At 35.9% G+C, this 24,620-nt stretch overlaps 1 protein-coding gene across 1 annotated transcript in view; it reads left to right on the top strand.

The window, feature by feature from the left end:
* The window catches only part of CTNNA2 (catenin alpha 2), a 1,386,686-nt gene that overhangs the window by 1,333,665 nt on the left and 28,401 nt on the right, over positions 1–24,620 (top strand). The window contains exons 16-17 of the mRNA XM_069583081.1: positions 7,618–7,723; positions 11,543–11,677. Of these exons, the coding sequence (XP_069439182.1) occupies positions 7,618–7,723; positions 11,543–11,677 (241 nt within the window). The remainder of the gene's footprint in view (positions 1–7,617; positions 7,724–11,542; positions 11,678–24,620) is intronic.

Here is a 24,620-nt window from a genome sequence, read left to right on the forward strand (position 1 = left end):
CACCTTTCAAAATTCCTCAAATAGAGAACCTGATCTGAATTAGGGAGAGACATAGGGTCTAAGCCATTAGTTTGAGACTGGGAGCTACAACCAGTGGGGTAGTCACTTTGTCAACACTGCTTTCCACTGACTGTGTTATCATGTTCCGTTGCTAAGTCATGTTTGATTCTTTGTGACCCCATGGAGCCTGCCAGGCTCCTATGTCCATGGGATTTCCCAAGCAAGAATACTGTATTAGGTTGCCATTTCCTTCTCCAGGAGATCTTCCTGACCCAGGGACTGAACCTGCGTCTCCTGCATTGGTAGGCTTATTCTTTACCTGTGAGCCAACTGGGAAACCCACTGTCCACTGACAGGAAGACTCAAACGTCTGATGTTTTGGGGTCTGATCTATATATCTATCTATATCTATATATTTGTTGTTAACCATTTTTTATTTCTGTTCCCACTTCACATTATTCCAAAGACTGTTGCTCATTTAGCCCTGTGTTGCCCAATACAGTGGCCCCAATCACATACGGCTGTTTAAATTAATTAGTTTTTTTTTATTGTAGTGAAGAATACATACAATGAAATTTGCCATTTTAAGCATTTTTCAATGTACAGTTCTGTGGCACTAAGTATACTGACACTGTTGTGCAACTGTCACCAACATCTATCTCTAGCACTTTTTCATCTTCCCCAACAGAAACCCTGACCATTGAACTCTTCATTCCTCATTCCCCTCTACCCTCAGCACCTGGCAACCACCATTCTTTTTCCTATCACTATGAACTTGACTAAGTATCTCATGCAGTGGAAACAAATAACATTTTTCTCTTTGTGACTGGCTTATTTCACTTAGCATCATGTTCTCAACCAGTATTGAATGCCAGGGAATTGGTGTTTTTGAACTGTGGTGCTGAAGAAGACTCTTGACAGTCCCTTGGACAGCAAGGAGAGCAAACCAGTCAATCCTAAAGGAAATCAGGCCTGAATATTCATTGGCAGGACTGATGCTGAAGCTCAGCTTTGGCCACTGTGAAGAGCCCACTCATTGGGAAAGACCCAGATGCTGGGAAAGATTGAGGGCAAGAGAAGAAGGGGGTGGCAGAGGATGAAATGGTTGGATGGCATCACTGACCCAATGGACATGACTTTGAACAAACTCAGGGAGATGGTGAAGGACAGGGAAGCCTGGCATGCTGCAGTTCATGGGGTCGCAGAGAATCCAACACAACTTAGCAACTAAAAAACAAGAAAAATGTTCTCAAGGTTCAGCCATGTTATAGTTCATGTTGGACTTTCATTTCTTCTTAAGGCTAAGTAATATTTTATTGAATATATATATATATTATATTTTGCTTATCCATTCATCAATTTTGGGGCACTTGGTTTACGAATAGTTTTGCTATGAACATGGGTATACAAATACCTCTTCAAGATCTTGCTTTCAATCCTTCAGGCATTCCACCCAGAATTGGAGTTGCTAGATCATATGGTAGTTCTGTGTTTAATTTTTTGAGGAACCACTGTACGGTTTTACATAGCAGCTGCACCATTTTACATTCCCATTAATGGTACACAAAAGTTGCAACTTCTTCACATCCTTGCCAAGACTTCTTATTTTTTTTTTTTGTTTGTTTTTACAGCAACCATTTTAGTGTGAGATGGTATCTCACTGTGATCTTGAAATGTATTTTCCTAATAATCAATGGTGTTAAGCATTTTTATGTACTGATTAGCTATTCTATATCTTCTTTGGAGAAATGTATATTCAAGCACTTTGCCTTTCTTTTTTTTTTTTTTTTTAAATTCAGGTTGATTTTTAGTGTTGAATTGTAGCAGTTTTTCTGTATTCTGGGTTTTAACCCCTTGTCAGATATAGGATTTTAAAATATTTTCTCTTATTCTATGGATTGCATTTTTACTCTGTTGATTGTGTCCTTTAATTCACAGATTTTAAATTTTGATAGAGTTAAATTTGCCAATTAATATTGCTGCTGTTGTCTGTGTTCTTGGTGTCATAGTCAAGAAATCATTGCCAAATCCAATGTCATGAAGTTTTTCCCTTAAATTTGCTTGTACGATATATATAGATTAGCTCTTACAATCCACTTCCAGTTAATTTTTAATATGCTATGAGTTAAGGGTCTTGCTTCATTTTTTTGCATGTGAATATCAATTTTCTGAAATATATATATATATATTGCAAAATGATTACCCCCATAGTATAAGCTAACACTTTCAACAGGAAGAACTTCTTAAAGAAGTTTCAGAAAGTGCAAACTCTAGTAGAAGTGATTGATACATTTTACCACAATAAAATTAAAAATTATACTTTAAAAAAGCTGTTACAAAAGTAAACATACAGGCTAAGACTGGAAGAAGTAATTTGCAACATGATTAACAAAAGGTCAAAATTCAAAATATCTAAAAAACAGAGACAAGGAATTTAGGTAAAAAAAGAAAACAATGGAAAAATGCGTAAAAATCTTGAATAAAAACTCAGAGAAAAGAGCATATAAATGATTGATTGTAATGATCAATAAATGATAAACAAAGTGACTCAGATTCCTCTATCATCACGGAAAAGAAAATTACATTTTTTTCTTATACATCAGATTGACAGAAAAATAAGAAAATAAATATAATCTTAAATTATGAAGTATACTTGTAGAAAAATGCATTAAAGAAATGTATACCTTAAATGTTATAAACTTTATAACCATATTCCAGCTCCAGAAGCCCCTTGAAACCTCCTTCAGATCATAATAGCCTTACTCTCAACTTGAAACAGGGCTCAGTGTTATGTGGCAGCCTGGGTGGGAAGGGAGTTTGGGAAAGAAAAGATACATGTATCCTTTCTACTAAGTTGACTTTTGGCAGCAACTTTCTAATTTTCTAGGGCAAAAAAAAGAAGCCATAGAGGGAGTACTATCATGGCAGTTTTCAAGCTACCAGTGTGTCTACTGACAGTTTTACACTCAGCTCTTGTGAGCATGTAGAAACCCACTCTTACATTCAAGTGCCATTTTCTTCACTTATTTTTTTTTTCTTGTTAACAACTAGGTTTATTTTCTATATCAGTTTTCCCTTTTTTTTTTTTTTTAAATTTTCTGTGTTCTATTGTTTTCTTACAAAAAAAAAAACAAAACACTTTTATTTTGTATTGGGTATTCCCCGGTGGCTCAGATGATAAAGAATCCACCTGCAATGCGGGAGAGCTGGGTTAAATCCCTGGGTTGGAAAGATCCCCTGGAGAAGGGAATGGCTACTCACTCCACTATTCTGGCCTAGAGAATTCCATGGACAGAGGAGGATGGTGGGCTACAGTCCATGGGGTCGCAAAGAGTCGATAGGACTGAGAGACTTTCACTCACTACAGTCGATTAATAAACAATGTTGTGATAGTTTCAGGTAAACAGCAAAAGGACTCAGCCATACATATACATGTATTCATTCTTTCATAATCTCCCCTCCCATCCAGGCTGCCACATAACATTGAGCAGTGTTCCATATCCAAATTTTGCTATCCAGTAGGTCCTTGTTGCTTATCTATTTTAAATATAGCAATGTGTACATGTCCATCCCACATTCTATTATTTTCTAACTCATAAATCTATTCTTGTAATATTTTTAAAATTTTTTTAAAATTGAAGTATAATTGATCGATGTTGTGCCAGTCTGCTGTACAGCAAAGGGACCCAGTTATACACATATAGACATTAAAAAATATTCTTTATCATTATGTTTTATCATATGATGTTGAATATAGTGGGCTTCCCAGGTGGCTCAGTGGTAAAGAATCTCCTGCCAATGCCAGAAGATGCAAGAGATGCGGGTTCCCTCCTTGGGTCAGGAAGATCCCTTGGAGAAGGAAATAGTAATGCACTCTAGTATTCTTGCCTGGAAAATTCCATGGACAGAGGAGTCTGATGGGCTACAGTCCATGGGATCACAAAGACTCAGACACGACTGAGCAGCTGAGCACAACATTGATTATAGTGCCCCGTGCTATACAGTAAAAGCTTGTTGGTGTTTCTTCCTCCTACATATAATAGTTTGCATCTGCTAATCCCACCTTCCCAGTCCTTCCCTCCTCCACCCCTCCTCCATGGCAACCAACAAAATTGTGATTAGGGACATAGAGGTTCAGTCCTTTTTTTCCTCTTCTTATCATCTTGGGCAGGTCACTTAGCCTCCTCTTTGGATTTCAGCTTTCTCAACTAGAAAACAAAATATTTGATGATCTCAAAATTTCTACATTGCTCTCTAGTTTCATGAAATACATCCCTATCATCCACCTGTGACTCCAAGAATTGAATTCAGTCCACAGTGTGAATTCTAGTCTCAAACTTTTAAAATAACAATATAATAGTAAATCTGTAGTCTCTTTTTGATTACAAGACAGGCTTCTAATGATGCTTTAGCTCATTTAGGAGCCTGAGCCTCAGACAGATTCAAGACTCTATAAATGTCAGAATCAATCCACTGTTGAAAGTTATCATGAAAGGTTCATGAATAAGCATTTCTACAAATCCTTTGAAATTCTTGGATTAAACAAACACCAAGATTATTATTAATGAAATATCAAGTATAATACAGCCCTTTGTGAATGGGTTAGTGAAAGTGAAATCGCTCAGTTGTGTCTGACTCTTTGCAACCCCATGGACTATACAGTCCATAGAATTCTCCAGGCCAGAATACTGGAGTGGGTAGCCTTCCCCTTCTCCAGGGGATCTTCCTAACCCAGGGATCAAACCCAGGTCTCCTGCATTGCAGGAGGATTTTTTTTACCAGTTGAGCTGTAAGGGAAGCCCAAGAATACTGGAGTGGGTAGCTTATCCCTTCTCCAGCAGGAATGGGTTAAGATGAAGGCAAAAAGTAACAACAATTTTTATCAGAGTAGGATTGTAAAAAAAGATTTTCTAAGGTTTGGAAGTTACAGAGAAATAAATAATAATGTGAATACTATTAAATATTGACAGATTCTGCATCTAGAATTTCCTTTAAAAATATAAACCAAAAATAAAACTTTATTTAGAGGTAATTTAAAAAAGAATGTGACAGAATGAGAGCCAAATTGTCACAGAATCTTTAATTCACTCATATTATATAAAGTGCACATGTAAAATCTATGTATTTAAAAATCTGTATAACAACTGGATAGAGCCAATGTCTTTTGTGGAAGAGTTAATGTTCAGTTCAGTTCAGTTGTTTAGTCGACTCTTTGCAACCCTGTGGACTGCAGGCTTCCCTGTTCATCACCAACTCCCAGATCCTACTCAAACTCATGACCATTGCATCAGTGATGCCATCCAGTCATCTCGTCGACATGCCATCATGTCGTCCCCTTCTTCTCCCACCTTCAGTCTTTCCCAGAATCAGGGTCTTTTTCAGTGAGTCAGTTCTTCCATCAGGTGGCCAAAGTATTGGAGCTTCAGCTTCAGCATCAGTCCTTCCAAAGAATATTCAGGATTGACTTTTTTTAGGATGGATTGGTTGGCTCTCCTTGCAGTCCAGGAGACTCTTAAGAGTCTTCTCTAACACCACAGTTCAAAAGTACCAATTTTTCGGTGCTCAGCTTTCTTTATAGCCCAACTCTCACATCCATACATGACTACTGGAAAAACCATAGCTTTGAGAATATGGACCTTTGTTGGCAAAGGAATGTCTCTGCTTTTTAATATGCTGTCTAGGTTGGTCATAACTTTTCTTCCAAGGAGCATCTTTTTTTCATGGCTGCAGTCACCATCTGCACTGATTTTAGAGGACCCAAAATAAAGTCTCTCACTGTTTCCATTGTTTCCTCATCTATTTGCCATGGATTGATGGGACCAGATGCTATGATCTTAGTTTTCTGAATGTTGAGTTTTAAGCCAACTTTTTCACTCTCCTCTTTCACTTTCTATAGTTGATGTTGTCATGCTAAGTCTGCTAAGTCACTTAGTCATGTCTGACTCTGTATGACCCCAGAGATGGCAGCCCACCAGGCTCCCCCATCCCTGGGGTTCTCCAGGCAAGAACAATGGAGTGGGTTGCCATTGCCTTCTCCAATGCATGAAAGTGAAAAGTGAAAGTGAAGTCACTCAGTCGTGTCTGACTCTTAGTGACCCCATGGACTGCAGCCCACCAGGTCCCTCCATCCATGGGATTTTCCAGGCAAGAGTACTGGAGTGGAGTGTCATTGCCTTCTCCAATGTTGCCATAGCAAAATGAAATATCTCAAGTTTTGCATTTCCCTATGTACAGGTTTAACCATTGATGTGAACACAATGTATCTTACTTTTAGCTACTAACACTAAAAATTCCAGAAGCAAAATTAAGAGGGAAACAAAATGCCCTTCATTTACATTTATTTTCTAAAGTCATTTTAAGTCTTCCATTTTTATAAAATGTTATTATGGAACAATGGCAATCATTGCCTACTCACTATGCAATCTAAATAAATGACTTCTGAGTAGCTTTTCTCTGTATCTCACCACATGTTTAACTATAGGATTATAATTTTGTAGCCCTAAAAAATGCATTGATTTTTACATGCATATGAGGAGACCAGTTGGAGTAGGAAATCACAACTCCAGTATTCTTGCCTGGAAAATGCCACGGGCAGAGGACCCTGGCAGGCTACAGTCCATGGAGCTGCAAAAAGTTGGACATGACTGAGCAACCGAGCACAAGGAGATCAGTAACAATGCTAAAAATAGAAGAATAAATGTATTTAGTCTATCATGTTATTTACCTTTCAAGAAAAGAGAAGGTATATCATATGCAACATTTTGTTTAAAAATTTATAATGCAGCATAGTTTCTTTTTTCCTTTCTAATAAATATTTGAAAGACATGTAATATTAAACAGTTCACCTAATTGAAAACCTTATGTGAAAATACTGGGGCAATGGTTTTTGGCAACATAAAGACATCTACTGTCACACAGTGTTCTATGAGTGTTCTTTCATAAGTCAGCCCCAGAAGCATATAAGCCAGCAAGAGAAAGAGCTCAGCAGATTTCTGAAATTTTGGCCAAATAGTCCCCAGTTATGGACAGGAGACAATGGTTTCTCAAAGAGCCAAAGTGGACTTAAAAATATAATTAACATAATAATAATGCTGGGCATGGTGTGAAAGACAGTGAATGAGCATTTATTTTGGCTAGACTGATTTAAATTTAGAATTTATCACATGATTTGCATAAGCTTGGGTGAGTTAATCACTTTAGTCTATTTTTCTCTTCTCTAAAATGGGGATGATGATGCCTGCTTGTTAGGGTTGTTATGAAGATAAATGTATACAACAGCATAGACACATGATAAGCATTTACATGTTAAATTCCCATTGCCCTTGTAGTGATCATCTTTTTTAATGGACCACTGTTCAAAAAATATAGAAATTCATGTAAAGAATAAAATGTTAGCATGCCCATCCAGATAGGGAAAAATATTCCCTGAAAATGAATGTAAATAAAGTGGATTATTTAAATGGAAATTGAAGTGAATCAAGAATACATTCAAATTTCCTCTAACGTGGTCAGAGCCAAATCAAATACAAAAGCAGAGTCCTGGACAAACAATATGGTAGGTGTGTCTATTTCCTGCCATAAAGTGAATTTCTAATTATGTTGTGCCTGTTGTTTTAGAGGTAAAGGCCCGTTGAAAAATACATCTGATGTCATTAACGCCGCCAAGAAAATTGCCGAAGCAGGTTCTCGAATGGACAAATTAGCCCGAGCTGTGGCTGATCAGGTAATATAAGAGGGAAGAGCAAGCACATGTTGAGTGGGGTCATTAACTAGCTCTTGGGTTCTGTAATGGGTTTTATGCACTCTATTAAATGCCTCTGAAGAATGAATTGTAGAGAATTGCTATCATTTTACAAACTGACCTCGAACTCTATCGAGATCGAGTTGATGCCAAAGGTGGGTTCTGTTTTCAAAGTTCCTTTAGAAAGAAAGGTATCCACTTTTTAAGAGACATAACCTTCAAAGAATCATGGATTATCCTGACTGTCCTCATTCAGAAATTCAATGATATTGTTAAGTGGGAAGCAAAAGAAACAACTTTATTTCTTGTTATAATTGATCTTGCTATAATGATGCTCTTTCTAATTCATTATAATTTATGTCCTGGCATAAATGTGGTAAATCCACATAATAAAAAACATTCAGATTTCAGCTTTATTTTCATCCAGACTCAAAGTGCATCAGAAATTAACACAATTCTCAGAGTATCTTTTATGCCTTTAGATTGAATTAAGATTCACATTAAAATAGTTCTCAATCTCAAGGTTGAATATTTGAGTTTGTGTCCCTCTGTTCATTTTATTTTGCTGAACTGGAACTCTAAAATCCTGTTCTAAGTATGTCTTCTTTCAATAATAAGCCATTTCTTATAAGTGTACTTTAGGCAACAGACGCTTTCAAATAACTGATGCTTATCTCTTTAAATGATGGTGGCTTACAGTTGGAGCCAGTTTCAAAGGAAAATGTCTTAAAATATATATTAAGATTCTGAAATAGAAAATATTATATAAAATGTTATTTACATGGAAAAAACATTATGAACACGAATTTACTACAAAACAGATCATCATCTTTGGGAACACTGAAAGATTTAGGATTTTTCCCTCCTCTGTGGAGGATGGCTTTTCTGGTGGCTCAGTTGGTAGAGAATCTGCCTGCAATGCAAGAGACTGCCAGTGATGCAGGAGATGTAGGTTCAGTCCCTGGGTCAGGAAGATCCCCTGGAGAAGGGAATGGCTACCCACTCCAGCCTTCCTGCCTGGGAAATTCCATGGCGGACTACAGCCCACAGGATCACAAAGAGCTGGACATGACTTAACCACTAAACCACAACCACCTCTTTCCATAAATGGCCATGGTCTCCTGTGGTTTTTGAGTTGCTTCCTATATTTTATCTCCCTCATTTTTTAATATGAGAGTGTTCCTGTTCCTATAAATACTTGCCTTCAATATCCCATAATATAGAATACCTCAAGTCAGTACCAAATTTACTCATCTTCTAAAGTCTGAAAAGAAAAACTCGTGATTAAACTATTGGGATTACTTTTAAAATAAGCCAACAGATTGTCTCATATTATATATATGATAGCAAATGCGGGGGAATGTTTTGCTTACTTTTGAATTTTTAGAAACACTTAAGAGTAAAAATAATTTACTAAATATTACCAGAATTTTAAAATCTCCTGAAATTTATAGTGATTAAGGACCAAACCATTGTTATATTGCTAATTTCAGGGCACTACTGATTGCCAAGCTTCCTACATTTTGGAGCAAAGGTTGAGTTCCATATGTCACCCAGAAGGTTCATGTAAAAGAGAGGAGAGAAAATGAGTTTATTTGAAAATAGCACTCATACATGCAAGCATACAGAAATGCATCAGCCAGGAAAGAATGCTGCATTCTTTTCTGCAAATGTTGAGGCAATTTTCTGCAAATGTTGGGATAAGTGGAGTGACCAGAGATTGGCAGTTGGTCCTGAGAGAGGATTGTGCTAGGATGGACTCCTAAGGAGTAAAAGTAGATGAAGTTTGGATGGTTTTTCCATTATATTCTGAATCTCAATGGCTGAAACTACTTCTCAGTATGTTTAGGCTCCTTGAGCTCAATATTTTTATTGTGATTCTTGTTTTTGATTTTGTAATTTTGGATCTTTATTTCCAACAATTATGTATCAGGAAACATAACCCCCAAACAGCTTTGATATCTGGAAAACAAATCACATATGCACACACACATACAAATCCCAGGATTTTAGACGTATCTTGGGATTGTGACAAAGTATTAAAATGATATTTAATGATGACTTAATGAAGAAAAGATAAACATAACCTCTTTGTAGCATTCTTCCTGTCATCAGTTGTGAAGCAACCTGCAATTTTTGCTAAAGTTTTGTCTGAATGGAACATTTCTTTTTCAAATAATGCATCTATTTCTACTATTCCAATGGTATAAAAGTTATTTTTCTTGGTCCATAATGCCTTTATTTGTGTTTTAAATACTTCAGTTTAAATAACAGAATAGAATGAGCATTTCCAAAATGTGCATTGGTTGGCTTTATTTTGCCAGAAAATATTTTTATGAAGATTTGAGATATGCACACAGTATAAACTTTTTACGGACTGTTGCGTTTTTAATTACTGTTCCATTGAGATAGAACTTCCATTTTAATTTGCTGCAAGGTATTTGTATCAAAGGCCTTTAGGGAGATATCATTTTAAAGTTAATTCCTTTCAGTATATGGGTCTCTGGAGTAGGATAAATATTACAGCATGAAGAACTTGTAGGAAGCTAAAAACAGTCTCTGTGGGATTCTTTCTTGATATATGCAGTTAGTGGAAAAAAAAAATACCACAATGGTAAGTGTTATGTAGCAAAAACACCCCTTTGTAACTTATTAAATAAATGGCTATGTCAAATGACTGGGTTCACAGTATTAATGAAAGAATTCCCTTTCTTGAGCTTGAAGGAAGCTTAGCTGGAGTCTTTTTCTCATACTTTTGTTCTAAATAAGGTACTTTACTTTGGGCTGTGGGTACTCGTTTCTTACAGTGTTTCATTAAGGATCTGGTGATTATATGTCCTTTTTAAGTGCCAGATTGAGGGAGAACAATAGAATGTCCTGGAGAATTTTGAACTGAACTTTGGATAGCAATAGGAATATACTTCAATTGCTGGATAGCCATTGACATTGAAGCTTCAGAAATGCTTTAGGGAATCATGTAAATGTCTCTGAAAGTGTTCAGCTCTGTTCAGTGTGTATTTGATGGACATCTACCGACTTAAGATACAAAGAGAATTCAAAATCCTTGGTCACCAGATTTTTTAATAAGAATTCAAAATCTCTGCTGCATCTTTGGAAGGGTCCTGTTGTTACACTGATGAGCTTATTTCAATGGGCTTCAAACTCATTTTACTCACATCTTTTTCTTGTACAATGGTCTTGATCCTTCTCACAGTCTCTGGTTTAAATTGTTTATCATGTTGCTAAATTTTTTGATAAATATGATATTCCAGAAAGTGCAATAGAGTTTCTTTTGTGAATGACACATTTCTTAGAAAGCCAAAAGAAAGAAATGCATTCTCCAATAAATAAAATTGAAAATCTCTTCTACTATGGCAGAGAGACTGCGACACAGAATGATTTCCTTCTAGCATCTGTTGCTTTGTTGTCTGTGTTAAAATAACTTTGCATATAGTGAACATGGAATGGGCCACTAAGAGAAATCCTATAGAATATTGTTTTCTTTGCAGTTTAGAAGATAATTGATAAGATACTTATACATTCATCCCACTAAGACTTTCTGGGAGATCATCAATATTCTTTGTATAGAATTTTATCGAAGTAGAACTAACCACTCTCACCTATCACTATCGCCTTCTAAATTCGCTAAAGCATTTCTGAAGCTTCAATGCACTATCAAGTTGAATAGGTATAATTAAGGTATATGACAGTGAAAACTTTTCTTCTCACAGCTTCTATATAGCAAGTATTAGAAGCCAAAAGATTCTTACTAATTGAGATAATTTTTTTAATGTTTTATAGTGTCCTGATTCAGCATGTAAGCAGGATTTATTAGCCTACCTTCAACGAATTGCCTTGTATTGCCATCAGCTTAACATCTGCAGCAAGGTGAAGGCCGAAGTACAGAATCTGGGAGGAGAGCTCATTGTGTCAGGGGTAAGCTGGGACCTGGGCTTCGCAATTCGAGTTTCTACTGTTCTTCCAAGGCAAGCATTCTTGGCAACAGTACTGCTAAAAACACCAAACTACAGTGATTCATAGGTAGTTTTTTTTTTTTTAATGTTATCACCATTATTCCAGACTCTACAATAACTCACAATGAACAATTTGATTTTCCAATTACCCTATGTTTATACTAGCCTTATAAAATCTCCATTCTTCATAAGAAAACTAATTTCATAGTCTGGAAAGTCATTGCCAAGTTGTTACTATTATAATTATTTGGGGCTTTTTTATATTTACTCATTGTAAGTCTACTTCCTTCTGTTAGCCCTAGTAATTTTCATTCTCTGTTCAGGAGCCAGCCTCTCTATGTGTGGATTGTGTTCACATGTTAGAGATGGTGAAAACAATAGGAATTCATTCATCAGGTTCCAATGCATACTAGGTTATCCATAACCTTTAAAAGCCAGAAAGCATTTGGATTTAATACAGGTTGATGTGCTGTTGCCAAAAACTAACATGTTGTCAGACACTAACAATTATAGATCCTTTATTCAGTCACTTCAGTGTTTCCCTTCTCATGAAAATATAAGTATCTGGTCCATTTTCATCAAATGCAAAGAAACAAAGAGCTCAATGAATAGAAGTATCATGATTTCTTGGCAAGATTTCCAAATGTATGTGTTGAGGTTCTTACCTTGGCTTCTTCTCCTCCCTCAGTCCCTTTCTTTCCACACAAGATGCCATCTATTGTAAGCTGTTTGCAAATTCCAGAGTGTGGCTCTGCCACCTTTAGTTCTTTTCCCAGTCAGCCACGATGCTGCCATTTTCAGTGTGGCATTACCAGAAACAGAATACTGTCCATATGGTGAATGCCTTGTGAACGTCAGACTGGTCATGAAGCTCAATTCTTCCTCCAGACATTTCCAGAAATTCACCATTTGATTAAAAATATGTGTAAAAATCATCCTTGAACCCAAAGGTTTCAGTTCCTGTATTGTTTGGCATTTAGAAAACCTAGCTGGGAAAAGAGCTTATCTGGCTTGCATGGAGATTCCATTTAGAAAGTCTGTTCCATGCAGTCTCATCTAGTGCCCAGTAAATCGCGATTTTGTGCCTCTTAGCAAAGCATAGTCACCCTTCCTTTTCCAAAATGATCCCGCTTCAACATTCTTCAACAACCAAGAGCAATCTGTCTTGCAGTGTGTCCTTCCTGCCCCATTGGTTATTACCAAGATTCTCTCTGCCAAGAAGTGATCGAAACATTGCATTTCCCTTGCTTCCTTTCTTATCTTCAGCCTCAATGGTATAGTTTCCCATACCATTCAGCTTTCATGTCCATCTGTATAAAGCACCTGTGGGACTGAGTGCATTTTGTTTCGCTTGCCTTGTGTGCTTTCATTTGTTACTTTCCAAATCTTATTATTTACATGGATGCGCAGAGCATCTTTGTGGATCTCAGATTCCACAACCTCATCTAAGCAAGTTCTACAGGCAGAGTTGCTCTCCATTGTCCTCTCAGTGCTCATTGTTCATCACTGCCTCCAGAGCTTCATTTCCATTGTATTTTCCTCATTTAGTTGTAGTCCAAACCATCACTGGCTTTTATCACTTGCACTGTTGGCATTGGCAGAGGTGTTTGAGAACACTTGTCACAAAGCCTGTTTCCTTCTTTGAGTCTTACTGGCAATGTTCATAAATCCTTGCATGGGAGAAGGCTTCTTTCAGAGGAATGTTATACCACTTTATAATAATTCTGAGTTAAATGCATTATAAAGATTTGCTTATATTGCTCAGTAATGGGCCTGCTCTTGGTTTCTTCATGATTTTTTTCCAAGCTTGATTGCTATTTGGTGCCACACCTGCATCTGTAGTCTGCTGTCTTTGCCACTCTGCCTCCATCTTCTTCTTCATCCTTCATTGATGGCCAATAGAGAAAAAAAAATAAAAACCAGCAATATGTTTATTTTGCACAGTAGCACACATGACTGTCTTCAAAATTCTGAAAGAGTCAAGAATGTGAGACCCCATACACACAAACTTTCAATGATTTTGCCAAGAAAGTTCATCCATGCTTTGGGCCCCAGTTATTTTGTTGTCTGGCATGACGAAGTTGCCACATTTTTAAGAAGTTGCTATATTAAATACAGTGTGCATATATATATATATAATATAGTATTGCATATAATATGCAATTAAAAAGAGAAATACTTAAATTGTGTTTGTTTTTTTCCTATGTCTTTGTGTACATGGTATTCAAAACTGTGGCTTCTCTGAAAGCCCGCAGGACAGAAGTTAAAGTTTCTACTGAAGCAGAAGAGATTTGGATAGTTTTTTCCATTTTGCCAAAAAAAATTATTTGGATTTAAAAACCGAATGCCATGTTTTTATAGTCTTATGCTGGCATGATGAACTTAAACTAAAAATATGCACATGTGCATAATTGTATACCATGTCAGCATGTGTATGTTTTATGTGAGTCTATGTGTACAAAGTGGGAAAGGCTTCTTCTGTGGTGTCTGCCTTTGACTTGAGAGGTGGCTCAGGACATCTCAATAGGACATGGTGACAGTGGGTGAAAAGCTTTTCATGAGTCATGATGGGAACTAGAGAAATAGAGGAAACCAGGGTGTATGCCTATGGATGCTCATTCACACAACTGCTATCTAAGAAGCAGCATTAGTTTTCTGGCTGGCGATCAGTTTTTTTTAAAGTCATTAGCTTAAACATTTCTCAACAGTGGAAAGGTGCCATTCTTATTAAATCTCACAGTAGAAGATGTATATTTGTGAGCCAGTTCAGCTCAATGTGGTTGCTAAGCAGGTAATGGGAAAGGGAATTAAAAACAAACAAACAAAAAAAACCCTCAAAGAGTGATAGAAATGTTAGAGACAAAGCAGAGGAAATGAAAGCCCAGACAATTAAACAGCCTGATAGTTTATATATTGGCTTTATTTGCTTGTTTAGTTTAATGTTTGGTAGTTTAATCTTTTAAGCTGGTTTACATGCTTTCTGGAAAAAAGACTGTTGTAAGAAGAAAGGAAAAAGAGGAAAGGGGAGAGGAGGAAGGAAGAAGCATAAAAGAAGGAAAAAGAAAAAAGAAAGGAAAAATAAATTTAACCGTAGCATAACATAAATAAGTTCAGTACAAGTAATACCCATTAAAGGTGACAGTGTTTTATTCATCGGGGAGACAAGTTGAACCACACTTTTTCAGCATGTAAATATGTTTTGAATACAAATCAGTTCCAATGCCATGCTATGGAAATTACCTGTATATTTGTCATATTTTTAATTAATTTTTTAGCACTCAGTTTCAGAGAATTTAATACGTTCTTTTAAATTTAAAAATGGAGATATACACATGCAACTGGAGAAACAAAACCATTTTATAAGCCTTGATAATCTTTAGCTGCCCAAAGATTTATACTTTGTACATTATTATGAATGAGATTCAAAACGCAAATGTAGGGATTTTGAATATAGAATGCTGAATATCAAGCATTCTGATAAAACCGAAAAATTCCATCTCAAATGTTAAGTTTAAATACAACAGGAGCCCCATTATAACAATAAAGCCAGGACACAATAGCGATAACTCTGCTCTCAACAAGAATTTGATATTCAAGTTCAGAGATGGAGGGCCACTGATATAACTTAGAGCTGACTCTACATGAGAAGTTACAAAGTCAATAGATTTTATTGCAAATAAAAGCCTTTTTTCATGCAAACAAAATATAGGAACAGAGTTTAGAGGTGACAAATGTTAGTTCCCTTAGTCCTCAGGCTGATTAAGTGGAGCCATGACCTATTCCTGAAGGGCTGAGTAATTTGCCCTAAGTGAACTTTTGTTCTTTTGTCTTTTAAATATCTCCTTTCCAAATTTGAATTCCTCTCAATTGGGTTATGGAGAAATGTTTGACAAGATGAGCAAGCATAATTTGCAACACTGGTAGAATCTGGTTTGGTAAAAAGAAAATTGGAGAATAAGGGGTCAATTATGTTTTATATCATTCAAACATTGCTGCTGCTGCTGCTAAGTCGCTTCAGTCGTATCCAACTCTGTGTGACCCCGTAGACGGCAGCCCACCAGGCTCCCCCATCCCTGGGATTCTCCAGGCAAGAACACGAGTGGGTTGCCATTTCCTTCTCTAATGCATGAAAGTGAAAAGTGAAAGTGAAGTCGCTCAGTCGTGTCCGACTCTGTGCAGCCCCATAGACAGCAGCCTACCAGGCTCCTCCGTCCATGGGATTTTCCAGGCAAGAGTACTGGAGTGGGGTGCCATTGCCTTCTCTGATTCAAACATTGGGCTCAAATTAAAACTAACATGAATATTCATGGTAATAGCTAAAAAATACTCAAAAAAATACTCAGAAACTGGTCATATTCAAGTCAATTTGAATAAAATACATATATGCTATATGCACATGCTTACATATATACACACAACAAATAAAGCTGATTTGCTTCCTTGTCCCCTTAATAAGCAATAATTAAGAAATGAACAAATGATTGACAACTGTGACATATCTAATTCAGTATAATACAATTTGGGGGGCATATAGGGTTTTTTGTACAATGTTATATATATATTTATACAATACCATATTTATATACATACACATACCTATATATATATGTGTGTGTATATACACACACACACACATTTATATATATAATGGTGGTTGTTTGAGATGAGAATTGCATTATACTTGAAAAATTTTTTATTCCCTCTATAGAAAAGTATCCGTATTTTGTAATGGGATGAAACAATCACTGAAACAAGCATTGTATTGATACCTAGTTGTGTAGACTCATACTTAAAGCATGATTTTGGGGGAAAAGAGTCTTTTTTCATGTATCTTCTGATTCTGTCTATTGTCAATTCTTGATTATCTCCACTAATCAAAGTATAGTAGTAATGGGAAAAAAATCTAAATTGCTAGCTGTTTCAGTTTGGGTTTGGAATGCACTTCTATGCTTCATTTAAACAAAAGGGTATGTGTTCAGGCGACTCACAACAGTTTCAAAGAATTTTATCCAGACCTTTCAGAGGGTAAGTTGTTAAGTATTTGGCTTAAAGAACTTTTTCTTGGGAAAGTAGGAAAATCTAGATCCAAGAAAAGGAAGATTAAAGCTAAAGTCAGATTATCAATCTGAACGGAGGGATAATGAAGAAACTCTGTAACAGTAACAAAATTAAATTGGTATTCATCATATTCAGAATGGCAATAGTTCTTTGCATTTAATCTTCTAGTATGATGGGTTGTTGCATAACTCAATCTTTCTTCCAACAGCCTGCACCTTAATGTGTTATGATGGTACAACTATAGCCATAGAAATTCTGATTCCCACTTTAAATCTTCCTTAGTTACATTCATGTCAGTGTCCATGGTCATTGACTTTTGCGCAACCCAAATTATGCAAACCTTCAGAGAAAAATAACCCTTAAGTTTTTTTTCAGTGCAAATTCATTCTCTCAGTGTTCTAAAAGTGACATTTAGCAAACTCCAGGCAATATTTTTGGAAGAAATTTGAAATAAGTTTTATAAGAAGAGTAAAAAACCTCCTTGGGTTTCAGGCATCGTAGAAAGCTTTATGTCTGTAGCACCACAGCCTATCACCCTGACTTCAAATAATAATCTTGCACAAAGGAGGAGTGTATATTGCTTCACTATAAGTAACTCTTCAGGTACATACTCAATGATACTAATCTAAAGTTACCAGTATGGTTAATTCTATTCATCAAAAAAAAAAAATCAGTTATTCACTCATGAAATTAAACCAGTTTGTTATCTTACTAAATTGTTTTATGCATAGAAAAAGACTTTTCTAATGTAAATCCTAAACTAAGAAAACAGACTCTATTGTGGCAAAGCTGGGATGTGAACCAAGCAAATTACTCTTTGACCTCAAATGGAGACATGGATTGACCAAACTAGGGTCTACTCAGTGGATTCACTTGATTACACCACATGAACTTGTGAGCTGAGTAGTTTACATTTTAGTTTAAGGGCATTATTGCTTATAAAAGCAAAAAGTGTTAATGACTTCATGAACAGAGGAGTGTCTCTGAGTCAGAAATATCAATGCCATTACCTGTCACTGAATCAATGGACTTTCATTCCTTTGGGTTTTAGAATTTTTTCAAGTTTCAAAAGCCACAAATTAAAATAAGGCAGGCAAATATTTCATGCAATTATTTGTTAGTAATTAATGTCTTTGATTTTAATATTCTAAGGGTTATTTTGGCATCAAATGAATAGTAATATTTTACAGAAACTTGAAGGCACCTAAATGAGGGACAATGATTGCACAAATCTTTTGTTATCTGTGAAACACAGGAAAACCTAGCTAAAGATATCCTGGTTTATACAATTTTCCCATGAGATATGTTCAGAAATCTTGTCTACATGTAATAATTGTCCGAGTTCCTTCTAAGATGTTCTTTGTTTATCAGTATGTTTTAAGAATTAATGTCTGTAGTAGTATCTTAGGAGCTAGCACCTTCTCCCCCATTTTAAACTAGTTTTGCATATAGGAGAGCAACCCAGATCTACCTGTTCCTTTCAGTTGAACCAAATAACTATGAGAAGCTGAAGTGTTGCTTGAATATCTTTATTTAGATACAGTAACTATAATTCAGTTCCTCATTATTGGTTTTCCTGAATACCCTCCGATTTGTCAGCTCTAGTCAAGAAATATATTATTTTGAATGGATTACCCAAATCTATTGTGTTTTTATTCTTGTTTCTACTTGGACATGCCTTAAGAGAAGTTAAAATATGAACAAGTTGATATAAAATATATTTAAAAAGAGAATATGAATATTAAAACCATATACTTAATGTTATCTGGGAATTTTATTTTTGATTTTGCATGATCTCAGATGAGTCAAAATAAAGAAAATAAAGAGATGCCCATAGCAAAACTGAGAGAGGAGCAGTGTTTTTTCCTAGGAAAAAAACAGTGGTTCCACAAGCTGTTCCTAATTTCTGATAACAAACTAACCATCAGAGTTCAGAGTTGTATTTATTGCTTGTTCTTATAAGGATATTTTAATTCATTGAATTTTATGTTCCTATTGCATTTCAACTCCTACGTAAAAAGCACAGTGCTAGATATTGGTTGGGTGGGAGCATTCAAGGTTCTTTACCTCTCATAGCAAATAATTTTTTGTAAAAGGGTAAATTTTTCTGTCCATTGTGCTTTTATTAGGTTGTATAGTCTCTTGTTTTCATTTTACCTCACTTAGTTTCTCATCTTACTGTTTAGCATTTTCAGCTGGAATAGCGAGCTGTCTGTTGAGCTCCCTCTGTGTATTCACTGGTTTTCTTGGTTTACTGGAAACAAAACTGTGCTTAACTTACTATTGTCTACATTCTGTCCATACAGACTGTGTCAAATGCTTTCCCTAGTTTAAATGATTTATAAAATCTACCTTTGATCACAGCCCTTTAGAGGAGAAATATGTCATTTTATGGCCCATGTCTCTTACAAATAGGAAAGACTTTGATGGGCAATATGGAGGATTTTTAGTTCAGATTTCTTTTACTGCTTCAAAATACATTGTCTTACTGTGTCTTCAACAGTCATTTTCCTTCTGGGCAATACATATATTTCAAGTATTTCATCCTAATTCTATTTTCTTGAAGGCAAGCTTAATTCAGACCTTAAACTTTTCTTTCATCATCAGTACTATATCTTATTTTATTGCTTTTCTCTGAATACCTTCATCTATACAGATGTCTTGTTGATAATGAACTTGACTGGAAGTCTGGCTAGATGTTCTGTCAAATCTCTATAGTCTGCCTTCTTTTCTCTGTTTCCTTTTGCAACTTTATTTTGCAACTGAAAGAGGACATCCTGGAGAAGTTCCAGTCAGCATCATTTTCTAAGGACATGTACTCTTATAAATCCAAGGTTCTGTATGTAAGATACTATCTTAAGACAAACTCAAACATCATTTCTTTATCTGGAAACTTCTAATTCAAATATTTTGCTATCAAAATTAATTGTATTCTCTCTTGCTGGGATATTTAAGATTTTGGTCACATTGCATGCCAACTGCCTGATCACGTCTTCCATGATAAATTACTTGGCAAATACATCTGCCAATTATTCTTTTGGAGTGTACAGATTATTCCACCTGGCTTTTCTTCATCCTTTGCACTAACTTAAAACATTTTTTTTTTCTAACAAGCAAATAAATATTTGAAACCGATCTTACATTTCTCTGATCTGAAGAAAATTATAATCATGACTTCAATAATGAAGTCTCTTGACTGAAATCTTGCAAACACTTCATGTCTTGTCTTGAAGGGCTAACTCATCCATTTCTGTAATTTCATAGGAAGTATGCATCAGATCCATAATTGCAATGAGACTTAGTTTTCATGAACAGTATCCAGAGGCTAGATCCTAAGAAGAACTAGAAATTTTCCTGTCCAGGCACTGCATTCTATGTCAAAGAAAATTTTGTTATTTTAACTAATATCATAACTAAATACATTATTGCAATCAATCATACTAAATCACAGAAAAAGTCAGCACAGTTCACCACTCTGCATCCATTTGATGCAGCCTAGTTTTGCATTGGGTTCCTGAAGTCATGTTCCACTTACAAAATGATGATAGATAATTAATTAGAAATACAAAAAAATTATAATCTAAGTCCAGTTTGTTTTAGTTCAATATTTTAAAAGTGTTTAACTCCAATTTTATTCTAATATCTTAATATTGGCAAAAGTGTCCCTCCTTTGTTGAGTAGTAAAAATTTTAAAGTGTTTATTGGGAGAATGGACAGATACATCATTAATCTTGAAATAGTGACCTTTATATATTGTACAAAAGGTGAGATGACAGAAATGAGTTTCTGATATATAATCATCACTTTTGTAACTGTTTGATTATAGAACTGGTAAAAGAATAATATTTTGCCTACAATGGGGAAATCAGGAGATGGCTAATTTCTAAAACCAAATGGGACCGTTACAAAGCATAAAAAAGCAAAGATAAGCCAACAAGTCAATGATTCAATATGTAAAAATTGCAAGAAAATAGCTTTATAGGTTCATTAATTGTGAAATTTAACACAATAAAAGCTATTAAATGTGAATTTGAATTTAAACTTAGATTTATCGAAAATGAGAATAGAATATTCAGCAAGGAAAACATATGCAGAGTATTATCGCTTCTTCTAAAAAATACTAAAAAATGCAAATATAGGAAAAATTTCATTCTTTCTTCTTACATGTCAGTTATTTTTTCTTTTTGTCTTTAGTTCCCTAAAGATAATCTTTAAATGCCTTTAACATTTATTTTGAAGTAAAAGATGGGAGTAATGTTGCCAAATTCATAATCAGTTTGAATTTAGTAGCGCCTATGTTTCAAAATGCTCCCTAATCTACCAATTTTAGTTTAAAACTGTGATCTAAACACTTAGATATTTGGTAAGCTAAGAATGACAGGATTGGAAATAGAACTGTATTGGCTTAAAACACCAGAAAAAAATTTCCAAATTAGGAGTTTTGTTTATCTGCATGCAAAAATAATCTCTGGCCTTTAAGCATTCATGATGTGAATTGCAAGCTATTAGTTTGAAACTTTACTAGACTATTCTTTGTGGAAATAGATTCACTTTTCATATATTCCACTGGGCAGATTAAAGATCTGGCTTCCATGTGGATAGTTTCAGGACTGCTTGCTCTTCCTTTTGTTTTGTCATAATACTCGCTTGAGACTGTGAGTAGTTCAATTTTCAAAGCTTTAAATCTACATTAGAAAAGAAAAAAAATTAAATCACGTTATTTTCCCATTTTGCCTGATTATATATATATATATTCAAACTTTAAACAAAGCTATAACTCTGTGACTATAACAGAACTGCATGTAACAAAAATGTTTAGTCACTGAGCATTAGTAGGTCATCTAAACTTGACCTCTGAAAGTACCTGCATAGGGGACCTTGTGATTGTAGCAGTATTTCCATTTGATTTCTCTCCAGGTTTGAAGAGAGAACTCACTCTCCCTTTTAGGAGTATGTTATATTCAGTGCACGTAGAAAAACTTTGTTAAGATTGTCAGTAATATTTTATGTCAGAGATAACATTTTAAGAGGTAGAAATTCCAAAGGTCGAACTCGACATTGGTTATTGGCTTATCTTTTCAATGGTGCCCGTCACAAAACTCACCCTTGAGTGTAAAAAGGAGAAATTTTAAAAATGCCATTCTAGCAACAGTGAGTGCATTAATTCCTCAGTGAACCCAATGGAAGAGGTAAGTACCCCTTTAGCACCATGTACTGGCTGAGTGTGCTGAGACCCAGAGCTTTCTGAAGGTCACGCAGCAGGGCAATGGAACTTCCAACAAAGACATCTGACAATCACCACTTGCTGTTAAGAGTTTCAGCCCTTGCTTTCTTTCTTGGTGATCTTCAATTTTTTAAATAGGGAACTCATTCCCTTTGAACCCCACTACAGTTTTCCCGTACAGTGCCTGATGATGTGGGATGCTCCTTCATCCTCCTTCTCCCAAATGGTTAATTTATCTGTTCAAAAGAACCAATGAGGAATCCAAATGGCTGGGCTGCTTAAGACCAGGGACGCCCACCCATATCTCTTTCAGTACTTAATTCATTCACAGGCCTTTTTCTCCCAATTACTCACTCCCTCTTCCACCTCCCTAACCCCTTCCCAATAGGGTACATTTTTTTTTTCTTTTTTTCTCTTGCTCTCTCTCTCACTCTTTCTTTTCTGTATCTCTCGGAAATCAGACAGGAGTTCAGAGCACTTTCACTACCTTTTATGAGGTAGATTGTGATGTCATAGATGGGGGCAGGGCTAGTCAACTTTCTACCCACCTCCCAACCTGTGCTGAGGGAGCTCCGATCGGGAGTGGAAGCAGTGATTCTTCTATGGTGAGTAACTTCACTTTCTAATCTAAACTATCTCATTGTAAACATTAATTTTGAAAGTAGGGGGATGGCATTTTGATGAAGTCAAATGTGACCAATCAAGCCCTCTTTAATTACTGTATTAATCAACTTGGGGCAAAAGATCTACTTATTTATTCTTTATTTAAGTCAAGAATTCCATAACAATGATGATCTAAACTTGAGAAGCTGAAAATGGTATTTTCATTCCTTTATTTCTCAGTCTTTCTTCCCTTTGGGATAGAAAGTCATTGCATACGTGGAATGAACCCATTCTGTAGTCATTTAGTAAGCCTTCTCTAAAGTAAGGCAAGTCAGAAGAGTGTATTCTTCTTCATTTGAAAGATTTCAGGATGAGAGAATACCCCTTATTGATGTTTGGCCAGAGAATCAGTCTGCTCTTCTAAAATTGTAGAGTAAAATTGTAAAGAAACTGATACACAAGAATTGTCAAAAACTTGGTTCTGATGTAAAAAAATGAAAAGTTTCCAATGCAAAAGCTAAAATAATAAGAAAACAAGTCACCACTCTTGCAAGATTAAGGGTTCAACCATTTCAATGTGTTTCAACCAAATTTGCTACCTTTTCGTTATATATCATAACACTGATGCTGTTGTAAAAAGCTGCTGTTCTTTGTTATATTCAGATTTCCATTGTTGCTGTTTAATTCTTTTATATGCCTTAGTATTTAGAAAGAAAAGATCAACTGCAGTGAGCATGTTTCTCCATTTTCCTTGTTCTCTCCTGGGTACCTATTAAAACCATCAAGATATCAACTTTTATATATGAGAGGCAAAGGAAGTTCATGGAGATGGTTGTATCTTTAAGGGGTGTCAGGATGGATGTTTTCTTAACAGTTTTGACTGTCAGAATCTGAGGCCCTGTTACTTTTCATGGGGTGGGATAAAACACATCCAGTTTGAATCATAAGTATTATGAAAGGAGTTAAGTGTTTATCACTCATTTTTTTTCAAATCCTTAGTTAACTAGCTATGTATGGATATTGGTGTTGGAGAATAGGGGCAGTTTAAAAGGAGACATCCGTTCTCATCCACAGCTCTTCTGTTATGTGTAGATCCTCCAGCCCTCTCCCACGAGGGTCCTTCCCCACAAGATACTGTCCTTTTCATGACCTGGGGTAAAGTGGTATGGTCACTGCTGAACCTATTTTCCCAGCTAAGCTTTCTAACCTAAAGAAGCAACTACAATGGTGAAGACTTTAGGCACAATAAATAGAACTGGAGTCATAACTGGCCCAGAGGAAAATGTAGGTGATAATCACCTGTAGTCTACTTAATATTGCAATGTGGGCAACAGGTGATGAAACCTCCTGTGTTGGGTGGTCCCTCTCAAGTCTCTGGTCTTCTTTTCGTTAAAAGTGTTAGGTCCCGGAACCCCAGGTAGGAGTAAACCTCTAGTGCCAAAAAAGTCTGATGTCTAATCATATAATAGCTCAAGTTATTCATGTCTTTTATCAATCCCTCATACAGCTGCCAGGTAAGAAATGCTCATATTTTACAAACCCTTGGAATACAATCATCTTTAAACCTCGTGAGTTAAGAATGGTTGTGTTGTACACTTGTGCAAATTCAGAGAATCTATCATGGAATGCAGTGTGCATGCACTTGTATACTCTCATGTGCATGTTTCATTTAAAGTGGTGTTCAGTGTTTTTATATCCATTTTGTATGTATTTGAATTATAATTTAAAATACATACATATATTGTGCTCTAAACACATGTAACAGAAGTTACATTAATCTGATGTCTGAACACTAGTGCACTACTCCTGTTTCTGTCGGTGACTAATTAGGTAACTCAGAGTAAATGCCTTTGATGTTTTGGGCCTCCTGTAATGCAGGAGACCCAGGTTCGATCTCTGGGTCAGGAAGATTCCCTGGAGAAGGAAATGGCACCCCACTCCAGTATTCTTGCCTGGAGAATTCCATGGACAGCGGAGCCTGGCAAGCTACTATACAGTCCATGGGATCACAAAGAGTTGA

The sequence above is a fragment of the Ovis canadensis genome, chromosome 3 (assembly GCF_042477335.2).
Source record: "Ovis canadensis isolate MfBH-ARS-UI-01 breed Bighorn chromosome 3, ARS-UI_OviCan_v2, whole genome shotgun sequence".
Taxonomy (NCBI): domain Eukaryota; kingdom Metazoa; phylum Chordata; class Mammalia; order Artiodactyla; family Bovidae; genus Ovis; species Ovis canadensis.